Genomic DNA, 27049 nt, shown 5'->3' on the forward strand with positions numbered 1-27049 from the left:
GCTTGATTCCATGACAATTAAATTTCAGTGATGTTACAGACCCAAATGTAAGGTTCTGTGAGTAAGATCATGTTCAGTGAGGGAAGCCTGACAAAAGGGACACCACAGATACACACAGACACACACAGAGACACACACACATACTACATACACACAAGCACACACAGACATATAGATATGGACACATACCACATACACATAGACACACACAGATACACACAGATGCACACACACACAGAGATATGCACAGATACACAGTCAGACGCATGCACAGAGACACATACAGATACACACATATGCTCACACACAGAGACACATAGAAACACACACACATACCACATACACATAGACACACACAGAGATACACACAGATGCACAGAGATGCACACACAGAGACACACACACGCAGACACATAGAAACACACACACATGCACATACACACACACACACACACACACACACACACTCCTTTCATGAAAGGCTTCAGAACAGGTGGTCCAGCTGGCCTCTTTAGGTAGGCCACAAGGGCTCCTTCTTGGGTGATGGAGACATCGGTGACTCAGTGGGACGAGGCACTGCGAGAATGTGTATTCTCATCTCCTCAAGCCAGTAACTGCGTGGCAGCTCAAGAGTTATTTCCAGACCTAATGAGGTCAGCCTACTGCTGAGGAAGGTTGGCTTAGGGGAGCAGAAGTTCCCCTCAAACCTGTTTGTCCATGCATTCCCTCAAAACATGTCCCTTCGAGAGCCTGGGGAGGTTGAACTCAGCCAAACTGGCCACCATGGCACCGCCATGGCCTCCCCACAGCACAGAAGGAGAGCAGTCTATTTCCCTTTCTGGCTCTTGGTGCCACAGAAAGCAAGGTGGTATTAGGGGACAGTCTACTGCTAATGGGCCAGTCAGGGTGACCTACTACAGGAGAGCACGTGCCTGCCTGCTAGAGGGCCATAGCAGACCTTGCACTCTGGCCAATCTTTTCTTCATCTCACCCACGAACTCAGATCACAGATGCTTGTCCCAGGCCCAGTGACCCGAGCTGCTGTGGGAGTGCTGGCAGCACTAACTCCTGACAGCTTTCCCACCCAGGGCAGGGGCAGCCCTCAGGGCAGGTAGGCTCCTTGTAAGAGGAACTCTGAGGATGAGGACAGACATCAGAGAAAGTTACAGCGGTGCTGTGTGCCCCCTCTCTGCCACACACCGGGCAGCCGACTCTGAGAGTCCTGGGTTCACTGGTACCCATAGGCTTCCCAGCCTTGCGGGATGGGAACATGGCCATTGGGGAAGGATCAGTGGCTCCACAGAGTCCCTGCCCTCCTTTTCTCAACTGCAGGATCAGTGAAGCCTCCCATGGCTCCCTCATTACAGGAAGGTCTCCTGCCTCCATCCCACCAGTCTGGGATGTTTTTCTTAGGGCATCAGTGTCAGCCACATCGAGGCGGAGGCTCTCCTGCTTTAGGAAACAATAGTGATGTAGGTGTCAAGACAGCGGGACACTGCCTTTAGTGATGCTTTTTTCTTTTTAATTCCTTTGTGTTTCTTGATCTTGGATCGTGTGTGTGTGTGTGTGTGTGTGTGTGTGTGTGTGTGTGTGTGTGTGTGTGTGTGAGTGTGTGTGTGTGTGTGTGTGTGTGTGTGTGAGTGTGTGTGTGTGTGTGTGTGTGTGTGTGTGTGTGTGTGTGTGTGTGTTTGTCTGTCTGCAGTGAGGTTTATATGTTCCTCTGCAACCCCAGCTCCTCATCTAGAGCCACCAGACAGAGCCCCGGCATCAGATAGAGATGGGTTTTCCCTGCAGACTCTAGAACCGGCTCTGTCCTTGATTATCCCACGCCGATGAACTGTGCCGAGTGACAGGCTAACAGTCTCCGTTGCTGAGATTCTGGGAATGGAGCCAACACCCTTGTTGCTGGGAATTCTCAGGCCTGCGCATTACCCAGGGGGAGAGAGACCCCTTGCTTTTCATATTGACCCCTAGAATGTGGGGGTGCTGAGCACCTGCTTCTCTGCACACCTCCCCCCTCCAGCCTCACGGCCTCCATTCGGAGGAGCATGTGTGGGTGGCAGTCCCTTCTCCACGTGCTCCACACGCCTCTCTTCCTGGAGAGCCAGCCCTGCTGTGAGCTTTACCTGTAGAAGTGCTGCGGGCCCATGAGGGTAGAGACGAGACAGAGAGCGTAACTCTGGTAAATAGCAAGTGAAAGGAGCCATCAGGTCGGGGCGGAGGGGCTGTCCTTACCCCTGGCCTTGCTTCTGGGCTGCGTCTCTGCAGTGTGTCCTGAGTTGGCACCAGTCTCTACTCAGTTCCTGTCTCTCTGCTGTTCTTAAACACTTTGTGCTGCCAGGTTTTTATTTATATATATATGTAATTTTAAAATTAGCATATATTTGCCGTATAATAGAACAGGTCCCATCGTGACATTTCCATTTAGGCACATAACATGCTAGTTCTGATACTATTTGCTTTATGTTTGCTTCATATTTTAGAAGTTAAGAATTTACTGCTCTGCCAGACCTGACAGCATATGCTGTTAACCCCAGCACTTTGGAGGCAGAAGCTGGTAGATGTCTGAGCTTGAGGCCAGCCTGGTCTATATACAGTGAGACCCTGTCTCAAAACAACCACAAAGAATTTAGGACTCGTGATTTTCATGGAACAAAATGTAAGCTAAACAATCGGTTCTGTATGCAGTGAGAACGACTGCTGATCCTGGCTGCGGGGGTTTTATATAGTTTTTCCTGGAAGGAGGGTTAAGGCTCAGAATCTGCAATGATGTAAGGATTAGAATTCTGTGTCTCATGCCAAGGTGATCCCAACCCACAGGCTGTAGAGAACAGTGGTGAGGCCCTACACGACCAGTTTTGACTCAACTTCCTGCTTGTTAGTAGACACAGCCTTGACCAATGCCCAAGTGCATGTGCGTGTGTATGTGTGTGCATGCATATCTATGTGTCCACGAGTACATACTGCATGTGTGTGCATGTTTGTGTGTGCGTGTTTGTGCGTCCACGTGTGTGTGTTTGTGTGTGCATGCCTGTGAGACTCCCCCCCCCCCAGCTCTGTGTTTGTCCCTAGCGCCCCTCGCACAGGTCGTGCCCTCTGGTGCTCCCCACTCTCACACAGGAAACTGCAGCATCTGAAGTGAAGACAGAAACCTGCAGGGTCAATAGCTTCCAGGTCAGAATTGAGCAGTAGCCAGCGCGTGACCAAAGACTTCCTGAGAAAGCATCCCCCACCCCCGGGTCAGCACGTGTGTCTGAAAGGCTGCTGTGGGGTCACCTGGGATGCCACAAAAGCTTTAGGCCTGCAGATTTGACAGCTCAGACGAGACAGACAGATCCATTGACAAACACAGCCACCAAAACCAAGTCAAAGAAAGCAGGAAACCTGGATAGTTTTGTGTCTGCTAAAGAAATTGAATTAGAAATCGACAGAAGAAAAACTATTCCAGAAAGAATCTGTACCCCAGATGGCTTCACTGGTGAGCTTTGTCAGACATTTCAGGAGGAAATAGCAGCAGTCCTCCACTGATGCCTTAGAAAATACTGGAGGAGGAATGGTCCCCAAGTGCCTCTGACAGCCAGCACAGCAGCGACCCTAAAGCTCATGAAGATATGACATGCAGAGATGAAGGTCAGAGCCCAGGACCTCCACAAAGACGCAGGAACCCTTAAAGGAGTGATCAGTGAAATCTTGGCTAAAAAAGCACGGGGACGGCAAGGCTGTGGGGTCACCTGGGATGCCACAAAAGCTTTAGGCTTGCAGATTTGACAGCTCAGACGAGACAGACAGATCCATTGACAAACACAGCCACCAAAACCAAGTCAAAGAAAGCAGCTTTCTTTGAAAATCAGCTCATGTCATCTGCTACAGTCACAAAATAGAGACAAAGAGCCATCTTCTTATCACAGCAGATTAAAAAAAATTTTTTTTCAATACACAATTCCAGCTTGCCTGTAGCCCAAGCACCTGGGAGGCTGAAGCCTAGGGTGTATACAGAGCCCCTGCCAAAAGGAGAGGGAGAGGGAGAGAGAGAAGGAGAGAGAAGAGAAAAGAGAAGAGAGGGGAGGGGAGGGGAGGGGAGGGGAGGGGAGGGGGAGGGGAGAAGAAGAAGAGAAGAGAAGAGAAGAGAAGAGAAGAGAAGAGAAGAGAAGAGAAGAGAAGAAAGAGAGGAGACCTGTGGCACATGCCTTTAATCGCAGCACTCAGGAATCCAATCTCTGAGTTTGAGGCCAGCCTGGTCTACAGAGGGAGTTCCATCAAAGCCAGGGCTACACAGGGAAACCCTGTCTCAAAAACAAACAAACAAGTATAAGAGTACAATGAGATCAGAGACCACTCCTCCAGAGTGTATTGGAAATCTAGTTTGGAAAACAAGAAGTTAAGTTGTAATCCATAGATATGACTGCGCTTAGAAAAACCGGTGACTGCTGAGTGTGATGGTGCCCACCTAGAATCTCCACACTCAGAAGGTAGAGGTGAATCAAGACTCCAAGGGCATCTTCAGTGTGTGTAGCCCAAGGGCATCTTCAGTGTGTGTGGCCCAAGACCAACATTGGCAGTGTGACACCCTGTCACCATCTCCCCTCAACCCCCTGGGAGGAAGGACAAAACAAGGGAAGGGGGAGGGAGAGAAGGGCATAGAGGAATCTAAAAAGCAACTATTAAGATGAACATGAGGTTTTAGGATGCAAGGTTAACATCATATATATTTTTAAGATGTATTTTTATTTTATATATGTGGGTGTTTTGCCTGCATGTGTGTGTGTGTGTGTGTGTGTGCAGTGTGTATGTGCAGTGTTGGAGGAGGCCAGAAGAGGGCATCATATCCCAGAACTAGAGTTACAGATGGCTGTTAGCCATCATGTGGGTGCCGAGAATTGAACCCCTGTCTCCTGGAAAAGCAGCCAGTGCTCTTAACCACCAAGCCATCTCTCCAGCCCAGTGTTTCATAAACTGTTAACAAGCCATTACACAATAAAAAATTGGGAGTGTTATCTATTGCATCAAAGCCCCTCAAAAGCCTTACAGTAAATTAATTTAAGGATATCTAAGTCCTAAAAGCTATACAATGTAGCTGAAAGGAATTTCAAAGACTATGAATGAAGAAACAGACCATGTTCGTGGATCAGAAAGATTCAATATTGCATCCGGCTTGCCCAATTTTACCTACAGATTCAAGGCAGTTAGCATCAAACTCCCAATGGCCTGTTAGGGAAACTAGCCGATTCTGAATTGAGTATGAAAATACAGAGGATCTTTTTAAAAAGAACAGAATTAGAGGGCTATGCTAATCTTAGACCTCACCTTAAAGCTGAAGTGTCGTTGCAATCTAAGGTGGAAAACCTGCGTCAGAGGAAGAGCAGAGTCCAGGAGCAGGCTGCATCCTCTGCTCCTCATGGGGACCCATCCAGAGCACTGATGTGGTGGGGATGCCAAGCCACTGGACAGTGCTGGAGGGGTCGCATAGAGCCACTGAGAAGGACATTGAGAGGTTATACTTCATGGGGTTTTTTGTTGTTGTTGTTGTTTTTGTTTGTTTTTTGGTTTTTTGAGACAGGGTTTCTCTGTGTAGCCCTGGCTGTCCTGGAACTCACTTTGTAGACCAGGCTGGCCTCAAACCCAGAAATCCGTCTGCCTCTGCCTCCCAAGTGCTGGGATTAAAGGCGTGTGCCACCACCGCCCGGCTTGACTTCATTGATTTAAAGACCCCTGGAAATGTGAATATGCAAACCACAGACTGGGGAAACATTTGTGGCATTCAGTTTTGATATACAACATGTAGAGCATACATTGTAACCATAGAAACAAGGGTAAAAGAATGTGTTTTCTTTGCAAAGGTGGGAGTGTGGGGAAACCAAGAAAGAGATCATACTTTTCAGAAAGAATAAAAGCAATGTGACAATATCTGCCACTAGGGACCTGTGACACAAATACCTGTGTCAGGGGATATGTGTAGCTGCCCTTGGACAGCCATGCTGCCCCCTAGGAATGTGTCCTCTAGGCTGCAGGTATCCCGTAGTTTTGCCCAGAATGGCCAGATGCTGGAGACCTCCATGTGTCAGTCATTTAGGAACCAATGGCCACATTATTACAGAGCAAAGTAACACACAAGGAAAGGTAGCTGTGTGGTTACCACCCAAATCTATAGTCACAGACAGGGAGCTCCTGGGGCACATGTCCCTTCAAGGGACTTCCCTGGTCAGGCGGGATCATTGAGCTGAACTGTGATGGACTTGTCATTGGTAGGACATAGAACTAACCAGAAAGGAAGCAGAGAAATTGTTGTGGGGATGGAAATGCCCAGTCAGACTTCCAAATTCCTGGCAGCAACCTGTGTCAGAAGTCAGACACATATAGTGTGCACATCTGTTCCATGTAAAACCATAGTAAGCCTTCTGTCAGAGCAGGTAACAAGCCTGCTCGTTGTACACAGGATGCTTCAAGATGGGCCACAGCAACTACATGCCTTGCATGGTGAGTGAGTCTATAACCCTGTGTGTCCAGAGAGCAGGAAAAGGACTTGTGGTGGCCACTGGGGAGAGGACTTGGGCAGGACTCAAGATCAGCTGTGTCTGAATGAAGTAGCCAGGCAGGTGTTGCCTTGAGAGTTGTCATGGCTCTTGCCCTCTAGCAGCATCTAAAGAAGTCTCATGCCACTTAGGACTTGGGGCCATAGAGGACCTCTCAGAGCCAAGACAACTCAGCAAAGAGCAGAGGTGACCAGAGAAGACCTGCGCAGTGAGTGGGAGAGGAAGCAATCAAGTGACTCCGAGAACTGAGTGGGAGATACACTCTGGGAGGAAAGAGCCGGCTGATAAGTTTGGCCATAGAGCAGCTCCTGCTGGAGAAACAAGAGATGGCCCCAGGGCTGCCTGCAATGTGTCCAGAATGTTCTAAACCTCGCCCAGCCTGACTCAAGAGCTTACTCAGCAGCTGCCACAAAAAGCCAGCAGGTCCCAGGAGTGGACAGCAGTCATGGAGACACCCAAAAGCACCCAGTCAGCTCTGGGTGATGCCTGTCCCTTCCTAGACAGAGTATAGCCTGGGCTAAGTGGTATGCCTGCAGATGATGTTCATGGGCTGAGGTGAGGCCAGATGTGCAGCACACAGAGAACCCCTGAGATGTTTCCTCGTGGGACATTTTTCACGTGGAAGGAAATCTGTTTCTGCTCGTGCCCCATTCTGAGCAGGGCCACTCAGTCAGCCCGCAGCTCCAGGTTGTTAGGAGGTGGGGTCCCCAGGACAGCTGCAAAGCCAAGTCTCTGTTAGCTGGGAGGCTGGCTGTGCTTACGTCACAGCCCAGGGACTGTTCTGAACGGGATGAACCAGGATAATTTTAAAAGCAGTTTCCATGTTAGCATGCACCGCCCCCCAGGATGCTTCAGGAGATGATGCTCAGGCCACGGAAGTGTGGGCTCGTGGGCGGCTCTCAACAGTTAGCAAGCAGGGTGGAGACATTGGTAGCAGGGAAGGGCGGCTGCTGAGGAACCAAGACAAAAACAGGCTTTGAAGTTGCCGGACCCTTTTCTCGGAGTTGGAGTGCCACTGGTAAAATCGTATTAAATATAATGAAATAAATGCTGGAATGCAGAGTGCCTGTGAAGACAGAACGGAACGGATGTCCCTACCATTTCCCTCGTCCTGGGCATCCTAACTCAGAAATGAGAGCAATCATTCTAATTGGCTTTATTGCATTAGCGTGGGCAGAGCTAGAGAAAGGGGGCTTTCTTCCTGCCTGCCCATCAGCCCCCAGGACACTCAGAAGGGCTGACCTCTGACTCTGCTCAGAGACATCACGGGAATCTTTGGACCTCATGCCTGCTGTGTCATGACCTTTGATCCCCAATTGCAGACCTCTCGTATAGCTGTCCCAGACTGGGCCCTGGCAGCCTCTTTGGATCCCCATTCAACAGCTGTTTGTCTCACACAGCCCATGACCCTCAGAGGCTTAAAGAAAGCATCACAGCCCAGCACAGCTGAGGGCTTTTCAGAACCCTCTCATCCGTTCTTGGTAGCCCATCAAAAGTTATTATGCATAGGTGCTGAGGTCCTTTTCAAGGGACGTAGCGCAAAAGCCTTACAGCTCTGCTTATCTCTCTTCTCAAGTGCCTTTGTTGCATCCGGCTGTGTCCTCCATGTGCACGTGTACAGACTGTGTGGATGCAGGCAGCAGGACACCACCGCATCACGTTGCTTGACAACAAGGAGACAGTGCATCAGACCTGTCCAGAGCCATCGGGAAGACTAGTGAATCTGCAGGGATTAGCAGCTAAAAGAGGCCCGGAGCTTCTAGAAGGAAAACCGATGCTTTTACAAAGAGGCAGATTGTTCTAAGTATTTATGCAGCATACGCTGTAGTAGAAATTGCTGCTGCTTTCACACACATCTCCCAGTTAACCTCTTAGACCAGGAGTCAGTTTGAGGCATGTAGTGGTGGTGTTTTGGTGAAACCATACTGTAAGACCTTGGGTGTCCAGGGCTCGGTGGACTCTGGCTCCAGCCTGAGCTAGCCATGTCAGGGTAGCTCTAGTCCTGTGGACAGGAGGTGCTTCTGTCGTTTTGAACCAGATCTTAGCTGAAGGTTCTCAAAATGTAAAACCCCAGATTCTGCCTAGCTCTGTGCTACCCTGAGCTTTGCTAAACCAAGGCTTTTTAACACACCTGTCTCCACCATCTAGGGACTATGCTGGGCCCATCTGCCATACCCATTCCCACACACATATGCACGAGCAACCTGTTAGCACGTGGCTGTTTGCTTGGAGGCTGCATTTTCTCGGTTCTTGGGCGAACAGATGGACCTTCCCTAACGCTTGTGGGAGTTCCTTTCCAGCCTGGAAGTGCTGGGTGGTCATCATGCCCCAGGTCCCGCTGACTCCAGATCATCTCAGGGCACACTGAGCAGTGCTTGCAAGTGAAAAGCTCTGTCCTGGAAGTGCAGAGCCAGGGCATCTTCATTAGAGGTCCCCACACCATCCGCACTCTCAGTGTCACAGAGGGCTTCCCACAACTGAGCCGGTCTTTCAGAGCAGTGCCATCTCTTCGTAGCAGCATTTCATGTGTTGGTAGAGCTGAGCCAGGAGAGGGCTGTAGCCTGGAGTTCAGTCAATAACACGCTGTGTTCGCGAGTGCCACTGGTCCACTCCACAAGGATGGGGGACCATGGGCTGTGCCCTCTGCTTGGAAACAAGTGGGCCTTAGGAAGCTGTAGAGCCTTACTTACATCACATAAGACAGGGGTTACAATTGGATAGGCAGCAGTCGCTCCAACACTAACGTGTGCCGTGTACCCCCGACAGCTTGCAGAGCTCTTGGGCATTCCCATCAGGAATTCAGCTCTGGCAAGAGAGGAGCAGCCCCACCTTATACCATTCCTGCAAATGCCAACATAGCTTTAGACCCCATCAAGCCTTGAGGGGGGGTACAAAGGGACCTCAGCCCCTTTCAGGCCACAGGCGTGCTATGCCAAGCCAGAGGGTAGGCATCCAAAGCAGACTCGTGGCATGGCTTTTCCTGTATGTGGTTTCCTTTGCCCGTCGGGAGTTTTTTAAGAAGCAGAAATTGCAGTCGGGAGCTGCTGGACAGGAACATTCATCCCCACTCATTGTGAGCCCAAGGTATCAGCCTGGAACATTCCAGCATCATGACGTTCTCCTTCCCAGGCTTTAGAGCAAGAGGGTCGTAGGAGACTGAAGGTCACTCTGCTCCCTTTAGGTCTGCCATGCTAAGGCCCGTCTGTGCCATTTTTTTTTTACCCTAAATTAATTTTGGGCTGAAAAAAGGCTCAAAGAAGGCTTTGTTCCTCTGACACTCTGAAAGAAAGACCCGTGGGAAGTCTGACATCTGCAGCAGGAGCGAGCGGCTGGGAGTGGCTCCAACGCCCTCCGCTCCTGAAGAATGCTTCAGGTTCCTAAGTGTCTCATCTCAGCTCTGAGTTTGAGTGACATTTTAATTATTTTGTTTTTTTCTTCTTTTCCTGGTGTGAATCTCCAAAGAGTCCCTCTCAGGCTCTGAGGGGTACAGAGCACTGTGCAGCTCATGGACATGATAAGGGTTAGTCCTGATGGTGCAGTTCACTTCCCTACTCAGTGGGCGTGTTCTGTCAGCAACCAGTGGTTCTACTCGACAGACACCCAGAGTAGAACGTTGCAGGGCGGGGAGTGTACAGGCACTGGACCGGCAGCCCTACCCAGCAGCACCGTGTTCAAGTGACCATGGCTGTGCAGGACGGGAATTCCACTGGACGCCATCATCCCTGGGGCATCCAGTCTGAGTGTGTTTGTTTCCCAAGAGGTAACTTGGTTGTCTGAGTAACTCATCCTTCGAGTCTTTAAATAGAGTGCTCCCAGGAGGCAGAGCACAGTTCAACTCCCTGCAGTGCTCACAGCTCCCTTGTGGTGTCAGGATTGCTGGGAGCCCTGTGGGGCCCGTGACACCCTGGAGATGTTGCTTCTGAGAGAGCGTTCCCTCTAAAGCCAGCCTTCACAAGCAGGTACCCATTAGGTAGTGTCACACATGTCACATGTGGCCCTGGTGTGAGTACTCACTCGTTCCCATAGGCGCTGACTAGGTTCATGTGGCCCCAGTGCTCTCGAGATCACTTGGCCCTGTCTCCTGGGTGTCAGTGGCTACATTTGAACACTATTCTTATGACGGCATCAGTATCTGTCCATAGCCCCTTTCGGCTTTCATATCAGATCTACCGCTTAGCCTGTCTCCTGGGCTCCCTCAATGAGCGTGTCTGAAACTAGATATGTCTTGCTTCCCACACAAGCCCACACTGCCCAGGTTACCTTGCTTGGATGGCCACAGAAGCCATTATTGACCCCACTGCGAGCTCCTCAGTGCCTCATATCTTCCTAATGTGGGAAGGTCATTTGTGGTGATCTCAGCATGCCTGGGGTGGGGTGGGGGTGCTGTTTCATGTGATTTCAGTGTGCTGGCTTTTGTTAGAGTGGTGGTCAGGAGGCCTAGACGAACCCAGTCAGCTGGTGGACAGCTCCCACCCTTGTGGCCTCCCCACAGATCACGGGCTTTTTGAGCAGCCTACTCTGCCTGCTGTCTCTAGTGAGCCTCGCTCTCCCCCCATGACCTGGTCTAGGCTCTGTGGGACTTCTGGCTCTCCATGATGACCTCCTACCTTCTTCTCTGTTCCAGACAAGAGTCCTTAGCAAACCTCCCACCCACACCCAGCATCTTCAGGCCCCTTTCCTCTTCCTTCCGGGGCAGTCCCTAGCCTCTCCAGGGATACCACTCTGTCTTAGTTAGGGTTTCAATTTCAGGGTAAAACACCATGAACAAAAGCAGTTTGGGGAGAAAGGGTTTATTTCAGCTTACGCTTGAAGATCACAGTCCATCACTAAGGGAAGTCAGAGCACAAACTCAAGCAGGACAGAAACCTGGACGTAGAAATTGGTGCAGAGACTACAGAGGAGTGCTGCTTACTGGCTTGCTCTTCAGGACCACCAGCCCAGTGGTGGCACCACCTACAGTGATTTGGACACACCAATTATCAGCCGAGAAAATGTACCACAGGCTTGCCCACGGCCAGTCTCATGAAGGAATTTTCTCAGTTGAGGTTGCCGCTTTCAAAATGATGCTAGATTGTGTCAAATTGACATAAAACCAGCCAGCACAACCTCTCCTCCAGGCTGTGTCTGTCACCCCAACCCCTTGCAAGAGCAAATCCTGATTCCTAGTGAATTGATGTGAGCAGGGGCCTCATTGCTCCCGATCTATCTGTGGAGGGCACCATTGTGAATGCTGAATGCCCAGAGAAGCCCTTCACTATCTATCCTCCTGTGAGGCTATCAATGGAAGCTAGTTGTCTACAGATCAGAAGTGGATCCTTGATAGAACCAACCACACCAGCCCCTTCACTTTGGATTTCCAGGCCCCAGACTGAGAAATACATTTCTGTGGTTTGTCACTTACCTGTGTGCACTTCGTCACAGCTACTTAAGACCCGCTTTGATCTTCGCAGTATCTCTGATGGACTTTCCTCTTCTCCGTGCTGCACTAGGATGTGGCTGCTTCTTCTTTTTTTTTTTTTCTTTTCCATTTTTTATCAGGTATTTAGCTCATTTACATTTCCAATGCTATACCAAAAGTCCCCCATAGATGTGGCTTCTTTTATGCCCACCCAGACCTCATGGGCACTCAATCCAGGTCTGCAAGCTTGTGGTAGATTGATGGTGGATGGACCAGTGAGCAGATGGATGTTGGGTAGGTGGCTGATGAGTAGTAGGTGATTGGGTGAATGGTGTGTGGATGGATGGATGGATGGATGGATGGATGTGATGGATGGATGGATGGATGTGATGGATGTGATGGATGGATGGATGGATGTGATAAATGGATGGATGGATGGATTGGATGGATGGATATGATGGATGGATGTGATGGATGGATGGATGTGATGGATGTGATGGATGGATGGATGTGATGAATGGATGGATGTGATGGATGGATGTGATGGATGGATGGATGTGATAGATGGATGGATATGATGGATGGATGTGATGGATGGATGGGTAGATGTGATGGATGGATGGATGGATGTGATGGATGGATGTGATGGATGGATGTGATGGATGTGATGGATGGATGTGATGGATGGATGGATGTGATAGATGGATGGATATGATGGATGGATGTGATGGATGGATGGGTAGATGGATGGATGTGATAGATGGATGGATATGATGGATGGATGTGATGGATGGATGGGTAGATGTGATGGATGGATGGATGGATGTGATGGATGGATGTGATGGATGGATGTGATGGATGGATAGATGTGATGGATGGATAGATGTGATGGATGGATGGATGGATGGATGGATGGATGGATGGGATGGATGGATGGATGTGATGGATGGATATGATGGATGGATGGATGGATGTGATGAATGGATGGATGTGATGGATGGATGTGATGGATGGATGGATGGATGGATGGATGTGATGGATAGATGTGATGGATAGATGTGATGGATGGATGGATATGATGGGTGGATGGATGGATGGATGGATGGATGTGATGGATGGATGTGATGGATGGATAGATGTGATGGATGGATGGATGGATGGATGGGATGGATGGATGGATGTGATGGATGGATGTGATGGATGGATGGATGGATGGATGGATGGATGTGATGGATGGGATGGATGGGATGGATGGATGGGATGGATGGATGGATGTGATGGTTGGATGGATATGATAGATATGATGGATGGATTGATTAATTGATAAATGGGTGGGTGGGTGAATGATGTTTGATTGGTGGGTAATGATATGGATAATGGGTGGGTGGATGATAAGTGAATGGATGAGGGATGAATAGTGGATGATGCACTGGTAGGTGGGGAATGTGTTAGATAGAGGGAGAGATAGGTGGTTGATGGATGGTGGTACAGAATGAGTGGTGTGTAAATGTGTAGCGGGCAGATGGATGGATAGTGGTGGATGGAGTCAGAGGAACTTTCCTGGGACAGTTGTAGCTATAGGAACTACCACCTCAGAATGCTGGGTTATTTCCTCTGAGGCTGTTTTCTTACCTTCTCTCTCACTAGTGTGAGACCTTACAGATGAATCTCTATATCTCAAGTTAAGATTTCTAGTTCTTTCAGGGATAGTTGCAGACCACCTGGCCAAGGCTTTCCTGAGAGAAGGTAGACAGGCCCAGAGCTACCTGTAGGCAGTATATGGAGGTGGCTGAGGCAGAGCCATGAGGACCAACTGCCAGGTGCTACTCCCACCTCTCAGCTGCTCTGCCTAAGGTCTCATCTGACTCACACAAGCTCCTTAGAAGCTTCTCTCTCCAGTGCTCAGTATCCTCAGCACGGGGTTCATTCTGCTTACAGGGACCCAGGCAGCCTGGAGCCTGGGCTTCCCATCAGCCCGACTCATCAACGCGAGCAGCCACGTGTGTGTAGAAGCACATTCTCATCCCCCACTGAGATGCAGCTGACAAGGCCTGGGAACCCGCAGTGTGAGATCTGTACCTTTGGGTCCTGGTCTTTCATTAAAGACACAAGTGCATTATTTTAACAGCTCTGTGTTATTTGTGTGCAGTGTGTCTACAGGTGCATGAGGGTGGGGTACTCACACATGCTGATTGGTATGGGGTGTTTCCTATCATACTACACTTTTTTTTTTTTGAGACTCCATCTTTTACTGACCCTGGAGCTCATCGATTCACATAGCAAGCCAGTGAGCTTCTGGGGTCCTCCTGTCTCTGCCACTCAGGGTTGACATTACCCATTTCACACCCTAATGTTTACATTGCAAGCACATTGTTTCCCCATCTGTATGTGTATGTGAGAGAGATTGCACAAACATTCGTGCACGTGGAGGTCATAGGACAACCACGAGTGTCAATCCTGGGAATGACACCATCCTCGTTTGAGACAGGATCCCTCATTGACTTAAAGCTCACCAAGTAGGCTGGAGCACCTGGTCAGCATGTGTCTGTCTCCACCCTCACCCCCCACCCCCAGCACTGGGACTATACGTGTGCACCACCATTGGCCAACTCTTTATGTGGATTCTGAGCATTGAACTCAAGTTCTCGTGCTTGTCCAGCAAGTACTTTACTAAGTGGGCTGTCTTCCTAACTCCCCAAAAATGGCTTTAAAGAAAGCACAGAACAGTCCATAGGTGCAGCTTAGTGATTGCCTAAAATGGACCAGGCCCTAGGTTTCATCCCCAGAATGCCTCCCAAAGATCACAGAGGCACCCACTGTATAGAGGGTGCCATTCTCGCTATGAGCATATTAGCTTTCAGTCCTCAGAAGGAGCCTTGCACAGTTATCACAAGCTCTTGGAGTACTTCCCGCAAGAAATAGGCCCCTCCCTTATTCTTTGAAACACAACAACCTGGCCTTTGGGGATGGATCACTTCTCATTCCTAGAAGTAAATCCTGTTTGAGGTCCTTGTATCTCAACTGCCAGCCCATGCCTGACGCTGTCCTCTCTTCTTGCATCTGCAGGGCCTCATCAAGGTCCGCGGGGACAAGTGCTGGCTGGATCTGACCTGCATGGACTTCCACTATGAGGTGAGCACAGACCTGGCAGTGGCTGAAGCATCAGTCTCGCTGCTCTCAGAGGTCCCTTCATTCCTCCTTTCTCTGCAGCAGGGGCAGGTGACCAGGTGACTTATAGAGCATCTCCCTCCTGCTGGGCCAGTTCCTCTCTCTGGCTACCTGGTTCCCTTTTCTGTCCAGGCCTCCCTCTAGGTCAGGGTAGGCCCTCTCCTGGGAGCTGCAGCTCAGGCTGTGTCTCTCTTGCAGGTGCACGATGAGGCTACCCCACACCTCCTGCTGTGTTGTACTCCCAAAGTCAGTCATCATGGGCACCAAGTCTCCACTCCTCAAAACAAGCTTGCCCTTCCCAGATACTCATGAGCTTGTACTGGGGATGAGGGCAGGGACAGCTTTATTCTGCAAATTAATCCAAGGGCATGTGACATTGTAGTGATGTCCATCTGCCCAGCACCCCAAGCCAGTGGCATGTATCTCATGCTCCCTCCCTCTCCCTGCCCAGCCCACACTGCCCACTGCTGGAGAACAGGAGTTAGTCGCTGCCTCTCTCCATTGAAAGCTGCAGGTACTAAGCTCAACCTTTGTCACATTTTATGCTGACTCTAGACACTTAAGTTCTCTAGCCGCTGAAGACACAAGCCCATGCAGCTCTACCTCTGGTGTGCCCATCGCTGTCAGTCACCTTCAGGGATCCACTGTCTGCTGTGGTGAGCCAGGGTGGCTAGACTTCACTTTTTAAAGCTTTGAGAGCCCCCATCACCCTCATCTATCCCAGACATCCTGTGTCTACTTGCCTAGGGACCCCACACGTCTCCTCTTTCCTGTGGTGGGGTTCTCACCTTGCACTGACAGGAGAGCAGCCATTAGAGTGAGTAGCTGGCTGTATGCAATGAACTATTTATACATATAGACCACGGCACAGAGGACAGGGTTCAGAGACCTAGACAGTGAAGCCTGGGCTGCCCCTGACCCTCAGGCAGCAGCATCTTCCTAAGATGGCCCCACACCCACGTAGCATGATGGGTGTCAGGTCTATGGACATAGTCTGCATGCAGATTAGCACTGGCAAGTCTAGGGACTGCCTGGATGCAGAGTTCTTGGAACTGATGGACCAATGTCTCCTTGACACAAAGCCACAGAGGCCTGTTCTGCAGAACACACTAAAGCCTTTATCCACATATTCCTCATCCCACATCTCACTGTAAGCCTAGGCCCACTGGAGAGCTTTGAAGCATCGCTGGATCCCTGTCCCCTTCCCGAGGGCCTGGCCAAGCACATGTGAGACAGGGATCGCATCCCATCCATAGAAGCACATGGCCACTGCTGCACTGACCCAGCAGGGAAGGTCAACTGTGAAGGTTCCTGAGCCTATCGGCCAGGTGGGTGAAGGCAGTGCCTTCATCTTATGGGTCAGTTTGATGCTACAGTGGTGCTCTGTTCAAGTGTGGTCAGTGGACAGGATATGCCACTAGCCAGCCTGCAGATAGTAGAAATGATCCAAAATCTAGCTCTTCCTGGTTAAAGACTGGCCTAGTCATGTAACAGTGTGCTTGAAGAGAGTGCCTGTCCAGGCCCCCGTATCAAGGAAGGGGCAACTGACTCCTAGACCAGAGCTGGCATGACTGGCCTTGGGACAGAGCCAGACCCAACTGACCTGGGCTGGGAGGGAAGGGGTAGTGGGAAGAAGGCCCTCAGCACAGGGTGGGGTGCTCGCTCCTCAATGCGCCACCCACACAGTACCTTGCCTCATTTGTGATGACTGTCCATGTGGGTATCTGTACCTGTGATTTTGGTGACACAAGTCACAGGCAGCAGTGCAGGATGGAGAGGGAAGCCCTGGTCGGCTTCAGGCAAAACATGTCAGGGGCAAGTCCTCCATCTCAGCCCTGCAGGGACATGGGCAGGCAGAGAGGGTACAGCTGTGCTTGTGGGGCAGGCCGATGCCAGGCCCGGCCTTGTGGAATCGATGCTTATGGATGGGTTAAACTGTGGCCCTTGAGCTCTAAGAGACCACAGTCTCAACCTAACAGCATCCAGAGACACAGGTGTCCCAGGTGCTCCACACTGTCTGTCCAGTTTGGCTATAAGCTGGGGTTCCCACAGCCATGTTCAGTCAAATGACAGGTAGACTAGAACTTGGGGACATTTCGTTGAGATTTGTTTGTTGTGAAGTATACACAATAGGCCAAAGAAAGATATGTGGTCTCTCTGGCTCCCCATCATTAAGTCCTGAAGCTTGAGTGTCTTGGTCTGAGTTGGAGTGATTCGCCATGTGGGCACGACCATAGATAGCCAGCATCAGCACCGGCCCTGGGGTCTGGTAAGCAGAACGCTCATGCCAGGTATCTCTGACCAAGCTCACCCAGGAGAGGCATCCCCAGCACGGACTTATTGTGGAAAACAGAATACTTCCCCCAGGGCCAGCCTGCCAGGAGCCGTGCGCCCAGAGTCTGGACAAAGGCCAAGTATAGACGCTCCTTGGCTATGGCTGTTGGAAGCGTAGTATTACAGCCAGCCAGCCACGTAGCACAACACATTGGAGAGCGCCAGTGGTTCCTGAGTTACAGCTGACCATGTGCTGGAGTTCACACCATGAGGATCATGCATGGCCAGCCCAGGAAACTCCCAGGGAATGGCTTCTGCTGAGCTTCTGTCACTCATACACCACGGTAAGGTTGAAAGGCCCTGAAGCTGATGATCTTCATATTCTTTCCATATCGTGATGTCCTAGCTCCAAGCCCAGCCCACTAGCAGCCACGCCACCCATGAGACTCTCTACATGGTCTTCTGCGTGATATCAGACACCAGTCCCTGGAGGGGGGACTACATACAATGTGACTTCACAGGTCTTGTATTCTGTGCCTGGAAGAGATGAGTGGGTTTCTGGGCCCTGCTGCTTACTGCAGTGCTCTCTTCAAATGTGGCTCACGCGATCACTGATGACCATTGTGCAGGCCCGGTGCTCAGCTCTGTGTTGATGTCATACAGCCTCTCCCAACATGTCCTCTGCTGGACACCATCTGCCAAGAAGCTCGGGGCTTTGTCCACAGCATGACAGTCACAGTCCACTGTGCGCAGCATCCAGAGAGTGCTGTGAGATGCCATGGCCCACAGCACTTGCTGATGGAGACAAATACAGATCACCCATAGCAACTGGGTACCACAGTCTGAAGTGCAGTGACCATAGTGCAGCAGGGAGTGTTTCATGTTTGTGTGTTTGCCTCTGACCAGTGAATGATTCCAAACCCTCAACAGCAGATGCTGCCATCCCTCACATTCAGACCTTGACACCTCCTGTTGTCGGGTATATCACTCGTAGAGAAAGCTTCATTCTATAACAAAGTACTATCAAGGATGGCTGCCTTTTGTTTCCCTGAGCGTTAGATGTTTGGTAGCCTAAGAGCCAAACTGCCCACAGAGGGCTGTACCCGCCTCTCTCCCTCTCTCTATCCCTTACACCTCTCTCCCTTTCTCTCTTTCTCTCTTCCTCTCCTGTCTTCTCGTTCTCCTTCTCCCCTTTTATCTGTCTCTCCCTCTCTCTGTCTCTGCCTTCCTTCCCCTTGCCCCCCCCCATTCTCTAATTTTTCCCCCACCCCCCATCACCCTGCCCGCCCTTTCAGCGCCTTGCTCAGGGCAACATGAATGAGGTAATAGGAGTTTGCACTGTTGCTTTGCCGAGCTGACCTTTAATCCAAGGAAATAAATCACTTTCAGCTCCTATTATTGGTGAAGCCCTGCAGCCTCGGCATGCACAAAAGAAGCCTTTGTGTGGTACTACTTGTTTTTAAGTTAGAGTGTCAAGCCCATGGTAAGAGCAGCTGATGTCACCTCCACCGTGGTCAGCACAACACCAGTGCCATGATTATGCCGGGAACTGGCAGGCTCAGCATGCATATCCCATGGGCGTGTGGATGCACATCCCTATGTGTCTACATATGTGGCATGTGTGTATCTGTACGCCTATGTATATGTACATTAGGGTAGTATGCCTGGCACAGTGGACAGCCTGCTGCAAGGGCTGAGAACCTGGGCTCTGCCGCTTTCTTCCCGTCCCTCCTCTCTCTAACTGGGAATGTGCTTTGTGCCCACAGGCAGCTTGGTTTAGCATCACTGTAGTCTCTCCTCTGTCTCTTCAGTGTAGGAGGTTTCATTTCCTGTGTAGGTTTCCTATCTCTAAAGATGGGAACGATGTCCCCAGGTTGCAGCAAGGATAGCACTAACTCCTGAGGGTGCCAAACACTTGGGGGTGGGCATGTGTCTCAGATGCTCCACACACACACTGGAGCTGGGGCAGCCCAGCCTGAAGATGCCATCTGCCAGTCCCTCAGCAGGCGCTGGGAGAAATGCACTGTGGGAAGGAGGGACCTGAGGGTGCTACCTCTTACACAGAATACTCTCGCTGACCACATGCCTGCCTCCACAGCCCTAGCTTTCAGGCAACCTACTGGGAGGGCTCGGTCAGATGAGGCTGGCCCGTGTGGTCTAGGAACACATGGTCAGTTGGGCTGTTTCTTAACCTGAACAGTGTGAGGATGGAGGCAGATCGCTGCCCTGGCCACTACCTCCCTGCAGGGACCTCTGTCATCTTGTCATCTCTCTGGTCTTTCAGTGCGACTCTGGGAAGTCGGTTGCCAATATGGTTTTCAGGGCCCTGGCTCCATAGAGCCGTCTGTACCTGCCAAAGCCATGTGGACACATGAAGGCCCACGTCTTCTCTTCCATTCTTTTAAACTAACTGCTGTTTCCAAGAGTTCAGAAAGCAACATGCTAAGATGCTATGCCAGAGAGCATTTCAAATGCCTGAATTCCAGGAGCTCAGTGGGTAGAGGTGCTTGCCACCAAGTCTGACAGTTGGACTTCAATCCCTAAGACCCACATGTTAGAGAGAACAGACCCCCTCCGCTTGTCCTCCAATCTCCATATGCTGTATGGCATCTGCCCATGCACACACAATAAATAAATACATGTACAGTGTTTTGAATGGTGGCATCAGAACCACTGTTTCAGCCATGACAGAGGTCGGGAGGGGCTGTCATCTGGAGACACGTCAGGTCACACACATGGTTGGGGGCGAGGGTGGGGTTCATGACATCTCTCTATATCATCCTTTCACCTCAGGACAGTGGGTAGCAGCCCTCACAGAAGTCAGGCTTGGTGAGGCTGTGTGTCCCAGTCCCCAAGCCCTCCAGGAACACCCACCAGGCTCCCATCCCTGGAGCTCAGCCTGCTGGCCACAGGCACAGGCCCCTGTGAGCTTGTGGAGTCTGGCTGTGTATAGAGTGTGTCCACTGGAGAGAAGGTCCTGTTCTGCTAGGAGGTTGGCTCTGAACTCTCAGTTCTACTTGGCACATCGTCTGGGTACCAGTTCAGTGCATTTTCTCCTGCTTGCCAACTGCAAGGAGTGGTGTCCATGACTGGATGGCACCTGAGCAAAAGAGGCCACTTACCTCATGGGCCAGGCTCTATACAAGCCACAGACTCACAGGGAGCCATCCTCTATCTCTGTGATATGGAACATCTCTTCACATTTGATCCATGCCACCTAACATCCCTGATGCAAGACCCCATGCCTGGAACTCTGGCAAGAGCAAAGCCCCGGTGGTTGTTCCTGGAGCTACCATGTGTGAGACCGAGGTGAATACAAATGGTGCAAATTCCTGTCCGACCATCTTGGGACAGCCTGGGGCAGAGAGCCACGGAGGAGACACTTGCCTTTCAGCCTCCCCAGCTGCCGCTCCTGTTTCTCTTTGTCCTCACTCAAGGCCCAGGAAGGCCTTGCAGTCGGGGTTAGTGATTTCAGGCCAGTTCCCTCTGGCCTGGATGCCTCTCAGGTTCTGAGTTGCTTCATGGGCATCAAGCTGATTATTCTCCTGGGACAGAGCCTTCAGGCCAAAGCTTCTGGCTGGTGGCATCTCACATCATGTCAGGCTCCTTCCTGGGCACCGAGGTGGCTTGTGCCCCAACACTATAAGAACTCATTCTCTTTTTGTTTTGTTTTTTAGACTGGGTCTCTCTATGTAGTCCTGGCTGTCCCCATGTAGACCAGGCTGGCCTCAAATCAGAGATATGCCTGCCTCTGCCTTCCCCAAGCTGGAATTAAAGGTGTGAACTGCCATGCCTGGCAAGAACTCACTAGTTCTTTAATACATGGCTGGCCTGGCCCAGCAGGGTCTCATGATCCAATAAAGAGTGGTATCCCTCATCCACCCCTTGGTGCTCATACAGACACGCATGTGTGGGCCCATGGCTGGAGCTGCCCCCACAAACTCATCATCACAAAGTACAGTACCACCTTTCCCCCTCCTGCACCCAGAACCCACCCAGTGTGGGCCTGCAGCCCACAGATCCTGCTTCTAATTGCAACTGGGAGACACACACTACCAGCTCTCTTGGGCTGTAATTGGACAAGGGTCACTGAATGCCCTGCAATTTAGGGGCCCACTGATCTGGGAATAATTTGTCCCAAGGTTGAACGTTCCCCAGGAAAGCTGTAAATGTTAACTTTATGGAAGCAGTGACTGTTGTATCCAGCCGCCCGGTCGCTGAGGCTTAATGTGCTTGTCCGACGGCAGCTTCCTTGATTTGTAGGAAAAAAAATGGTTTTTATATGTTTTCCGGGCCTGTGCATGCCAGGCCCCCAGGCACACCGTGCTGCAGAGTCAGGCCTGTACCTCACATCACTAAGAAGGATAAGCACCAGGCCCAGCCCAGGGGTGCTAGGCTTGCATCTATCTCCAGGTCAGCTTCTGTGCTGAATTCTCATCAGAGTGAAGACAAGCAGGTATAAGGTCTGCAGGCCACTGTTGTCATAGCAGAGGTGAGGGCAGAAACGCCCGACTGCCCCTCTGACTCTGGGACCTTGGACTTTGTTTGGTGGCACACTTTCCCAGGTGGCTCTGGGAATTAGGTGACATAGTACACACTGGAAGGTGAAGCCAAGCTCGGAGTGTGTAATTCCATTTCAAAATATGTGAGAATTTCTGATACCTTTCTCTTACTGGTGTCTCATGTAATTCCTTTACTGCAGAGAGAAGGCTTCGCATGCCTCAGGTCTCTTAAGACTTGTTTTTCAAAAATCCGTTTTGTGGTCCAGGATTTGGGTCATTCTAAGGGGGCATTCCTATTGGGCCTGAAGATGTGCGCTGTGTGCAAGGCAGAGGTCAACAAGGCTGATGTTGGTTGGTAGCGCTTCCAGAGCCAGGCCCTCTGTGTTCTTCCTTAATCTCTGTCTGCTTGTATGCAGGGAGGCGGGGAGGGAGGGAGGGAGAGAGAGAGAGAGAGAGAGAGAGAGAGAGAAATTGAGATTGAAATCCCCAGTTAAAACTATGTCTACACTGACTTGTTCTGTCCCCTTTGCTTATGTGTTTGGAGCTGTGTTCGGGGCATAAATGTCTGTGCTACTATACCCGTGGGCGCCCTAAATCTGCCTCTCCATTCCTGCTCTCTCCCTCGCTCTCTGCTGCGGTGACAGGTGCCTTTGTGGAGGTGCCTGCTTCATCCTTACCTCTTAGCCCGCATATGTCCTCACATTGGAAGTCACTTCTCTTGGGCAGTGTGCCACTGGGTCTAATGAACTTACCCTGTCTGATGGAGTCGGCCACTTGCTCCAGCTGTACTCTCTGAGACAGAGGTGTCTCCGTCTGTCATCTTGCTGTCTATTTTCTCTTCCCACCATCGATCTTTTATCTTTATATTTTTTCTGACTTTGTGTGGATTTATTGATTATTTTTTCCCGTTAGTAGCTGTAACTGTTCATCTGGATACTTAGTCATTGTTTGGTTTGTTAGCTAGAACTTTGTGTCAATCTTTGTTATTTTGTTTCTGTGGTCATTTTAGGATTTATACTGTGGTGTGTGTGTGTGTGTGTGTGTGTGTGTGTGTGTGTGTGTGTGTGTGTGTGTGTGTCTATACCTGTGTGTGTGTGTGTGTGTGTCTATACCTGTGTGTGTGTGTGTCTGTGTGTGTGTGTGTGTACCTGTGTGTGCGTGTATAAGACATAATCATGAGTGGCCACCTTGGTTTACCTTCCAGTGATACTAGTTTAATTCTTCTGAGGGAGTTTGCCAACAGTATTCTAGCAATGCCCACTGCTATTGTCTTACTGATTGCTTTTAATCATCATAAACTGTATGTTATTTGAAGTTCACATATTTTAGAGATACCTAAGGGTCAGTGAGATGTCTCAGGGAATAAACAGCCCCTGCTAAGCCAGCACGACGACCTGGGTTTAATCTCCCAGACACCCAGTGGTAGGGGAGATCTGACTCCAGAAAGTTGCCCTCAGCCTTCACATATGCGCTGTGGTACGCACGGTGTGCACACATGCATGCACGCATGCACATAGGCTAAACTAATTTTTAAAGATAGTTAAAGCAGAAAGCAGCCCTGTGCTCCTCAGTAGACTTGCAGACTCCTGTGCTCGGCTTTCCTTCCGCCTCGAAGCTTCCTTTACCTTCTCTTGGTGCAGCTTGTAGGAGGTGGAATCTCTCAGCATGCTGCCTGATAATGTCTATTCCCCTTTAGTTGAGCACTTTGTGCTGGCAGGTTAGTGTCCTAAGGATGTTCTGTCTCCTCGCTTGCGTCATTCCTCAGGAGGAGTCCTCCTCTGCTTCTCCAACACATCTTCATTCTATTTCTATTTCCGTTTACACAAATATTGACTCGTCTGATTAGGGTGACGTCATTCTCTTCCTGTTCTGTATGCTTGAGGTCTGCTGAGTTTCTTGTATCTATGAGTTTGTGGGTTTCATCAGCATTTGAAACATGTTTTGTATCCACCATCTTCTGGAGCTCAGGCTACACAAGTATTCCACATGTGTTACATGTGTGTTACATGTGTGTCACACTGCCTAAAGCTGTCCCTTGGATCACTAGTTCCACATGTGTCACATGTGTGTCACACTGCCTAAAGCTGTCCCTTGGGTCTCTAGTTCCACACGTGTCACATGTGTGGTACATGTGTGGTACATGTGTGGTACATGTGTGGTACATGTGTGTCACACTGCATAAAGCTGTCCCTTGGGTCACTAGTGCTTTGTTTCCCTTTAATTCTTTTTCTCGTTTGGCTTCATCTCGGCTTCCACTGCTGTCTTCATATACACACCTTATGTCCTTCCTCATGGAGGGACCATTCTTGTGAACCTAACTTCATAAGGCCATGAGAAATCCCTTGTCCTGTGTTCTTTTGATGGACAGTCCTGGAAGGGAGACCCTTTTGCTCTTCAGCCACTTCTGCTGATAAACCTGCCAAGTGCTTTTTTAATGGTGTAAATGTAAATTCCTTCCCTGTTACCTTTTGTGTGGTTTCTGTGTCGCTTTGCAGTTTCCATGGGAATCCTACTGAACATTCTGAAGTGGTTTATCCCAGCCTTGCCTCAGGCAATGGCATGCCAGTGAACACTCTGCTCCCCTGGGCCCTGCCTGCTCCCCTCAGTTGCCGGTGCCTCGGAATTACACCTTTATACGTTGGAATCCAAAGCTTGAGCTGACAATCTTTTAAATGTGTTAGTCTCAAGTCACATGAAAACAAAACATAGGAGCAAAGCCAAAGCTCCAATATTGCTAGCTTTTAGACTAATGGCTTTTAAAATGCATGTGTTTCTTGCATAAGAAGAATCGTAAACCTGCTACAGTCTCGAGAGCTTTTGAATTTGAGTTTGAAGGGATCTTTCTCTTCCCTGTGTCAGGCTTTGAGGGTCCTGGGATGTGAGGCTCCAGGTCCCGCAGGGTTCTTTCTGTCCCACACATCAGGGGAGACGCGGCAGTGCTGCTGCATGTGGCTGTCCACACGGCAGTGAGCTCCTTCACAGCAGAGCGACCTTCCTCATCTGGAAGGGAGACACCTGTTTCATGGAAATGACAGTCCTCAGAACAGCCTTCCTCACAGTAAGATGACCTTCACAGTGCTGTGGCCTTCCTCACATGGGGGTAACAGTGGGATGTCCTTATGTCCTTCCTCATGGAGGGACCATTCTTGTGAACCTAACTTCATAAGGCCATGAGAAATCCCTTGCCTGTGTTCTTTTGATGGACAGTCCTGTGTCCTAGCTGGGGCTTGAGGAGAGGGGACAAGGATTCCCTTCTCAGATGATCCATTGGGTGCACATCTAGTGGGGACCTGTGGTAGCCATCCTCTGTGTTAATCTGGACCACAGAGGAAACCATATTGCCTCCTCCAGCTCACAATGCTTAGGTCATCTGAGTGGCCATCCTTACGTGAGCACATCTCCTTCTCCAAACCTCCAATCACCCTGGGATATGGGAAGCAGCCAGCAGCTGGCGCTCAGCACCGAAAAGGCACAGCTTCCAGACCTTTCACTCAAGCCCAAAGTGACCACCGTGCTGGCTCTCAGTCTCCAAGAGCTGATTACCATGATCCCTAGGCTGCTGGTCTGCTCTGCTCCTAGAACACCGTGGCCTTGTTTGTGCTGAGGCCTCACTGTCACTGTGAGTCATTCCAGGGAGGGGCTTGGCACTGTCATGCCCGAGTGGTAAGCAGTATTCTGGTGTAAGAGCAGCGACTCACCCATAACAACCTAGAGCTCGAGGTTTGGACCTGCCTTGTGCGTACATGCACCACCTTCCTCTGGGCTCCATGTGGGACCAGTCCACAGATGGCAGGGACTGGCCAGTGGTGAGGGCTGCAGCAAGCCAGAGATTGGGTCAACATGTGGCACTTGATAACTAAGAAATTTAATTCTCAGCTGGGTGGTGGTGATACACGCCTTTAATCCCAGCACTTGGGAGACAGAAACTGGCAGATCTCTGAGTTCGAGGCCAGCCTGATCTACAGAGTGAGTTCCAGGACAGCCAGGGCTACACAGAGATCTTGTATTGAAAAAGAAAGAGAGGTGGGGGGGGAGAGGAGGGAGGGAGGGAGGGAGGGAGGGAGGGAGGGAGGGAAAGAAAAAAGAGAAAGGAAGGAAGAAAAAAGAAAGAGAGAGAAGGAAGGAAGGAAAGAAAAGGAAGGAAGGAAGGAAGGAAGGAAGGAAGAAAGAAAGAAAGAAAGAAAGAAAGAAAGAAAGAAAGAAAGAAAGAAAGAAAGAAAGAAAGAAAGAAAGAGAGAGAGAAAGAGGAAATTTGTCTTCAGGATGACAACAAGGTGTCCTTGTCACACCAACCCCAAGCATGTGATCTTCTGTCTCCAGGAAGAGGAGCCGACTTTTCTGTTCTTTGACCATTCTTGTCAGGGACCAATTTGAGAGCAGCCCAGACCTGTATCTCCCCAAGATGTGCCACCCTCCAGATCCCTAACTAGGTATCTTCGCCCTCCGTGTTTCTTTGAGTTCTTCTTATGTAAGATAGTCTCTTTGTAGCGCATATTTGTAAACTGTGGACCCAAGGTCTGGCCTACACGGTGCCTGTCGAGACACTTTGTCACTGCTGTCTGACGAGCCACGGTGCTGGGCCTCAGCGGGCTGCCATGTCAGGAGCTCTCGGGGCTCTGTTGTGCTTTATGGGATGCGATGCGATGTTGCCAGCCCACCGCAGCCACACTTAGCTACTCCACAGCTTCTATGGGAACAGAAATGAGCCTTGTCGCTGGCATGGTGAGCACAGAGGCTGCGGCCCTCCCTTGTGACCCTCAGGCCTGCACCATGAGTCCTCAGTTCACAGAACAGACCCTTCTGGACAGTCAGACCTGGCCCACAGATCAAGGAAGGCTGTGCTCCCCCGGGATACCGTCAGCAGAGGTGCAGCATTTGGAAAATCGAGTGGCCCACCTTGCCAGGAAGGCCCGTAATCACTGCTCACGAACACTGCCTTCTGAGTTATTACTCTCACTTTTATCCCGCACAGGAAAGCCCACAGGACTGGGGTCAGTGGCTCCTCCCTGTAAAACCCAGTTTCTAGTCCCCTCCCCCAGCAACTGCCTCACTGAGCTTGCTTAGACCCCTTGCTGAGCTGAGGTCACTGCCAGAGTTTCTCTCTTTGTAGTACATTGCACTGCAAGCTGACAGACATTGTACGGATCTAAAACACTCACTGCGCGAGTGCTGTTCCA

At 50.4% G+C, this 27049-nt stretch overlaps 1 protein-coding gene across 5 annotated transcripts in view; it reads left to right on the forward strand.

The window, feature by feature from the left end:
• The window catches only part of Lmf1 (lipase maturation factor 1), an 83658-nt gene that overhangs the window by 37567 nt on the left and 19042 nt on the right, over window positions 1-27049 (forward strand). For 4 of the 5 annotated variants that reach the window (NR_045520.1, XM_006525095.4, XM_030250137.1 and 1 more), the window contains one exon: window positions 14995-15060. Coding sequence is in view for 3 of the 5 variants with exons in the window: in XM_006525095.4 (XP_006525158.1) it covers window positions 14995-15060 (66 nt within the window). In the remaining 2 variants the exon portion in view is untranslated. Of the gene's footprint in view, window positions 1-14994; window positions 15061-26123; window positions 26303-27049 lie in introns of those variants that run through there. The other variant, XM_006525097.4, reaches the window with a different exon arrangement.

This window comes from Mus musculus, chromosome 17, assembly GCF_000001635.26.
Source record: "Mus musculus strain C57BL/6J chromosome 17, GRCm38.p6 C57BL/6J".
Lineage (NCBI taxonomy): Eukaryota > Metazoa > Chordata > Mammalia > Rodentia > Muridae > Mus > Mus musculus.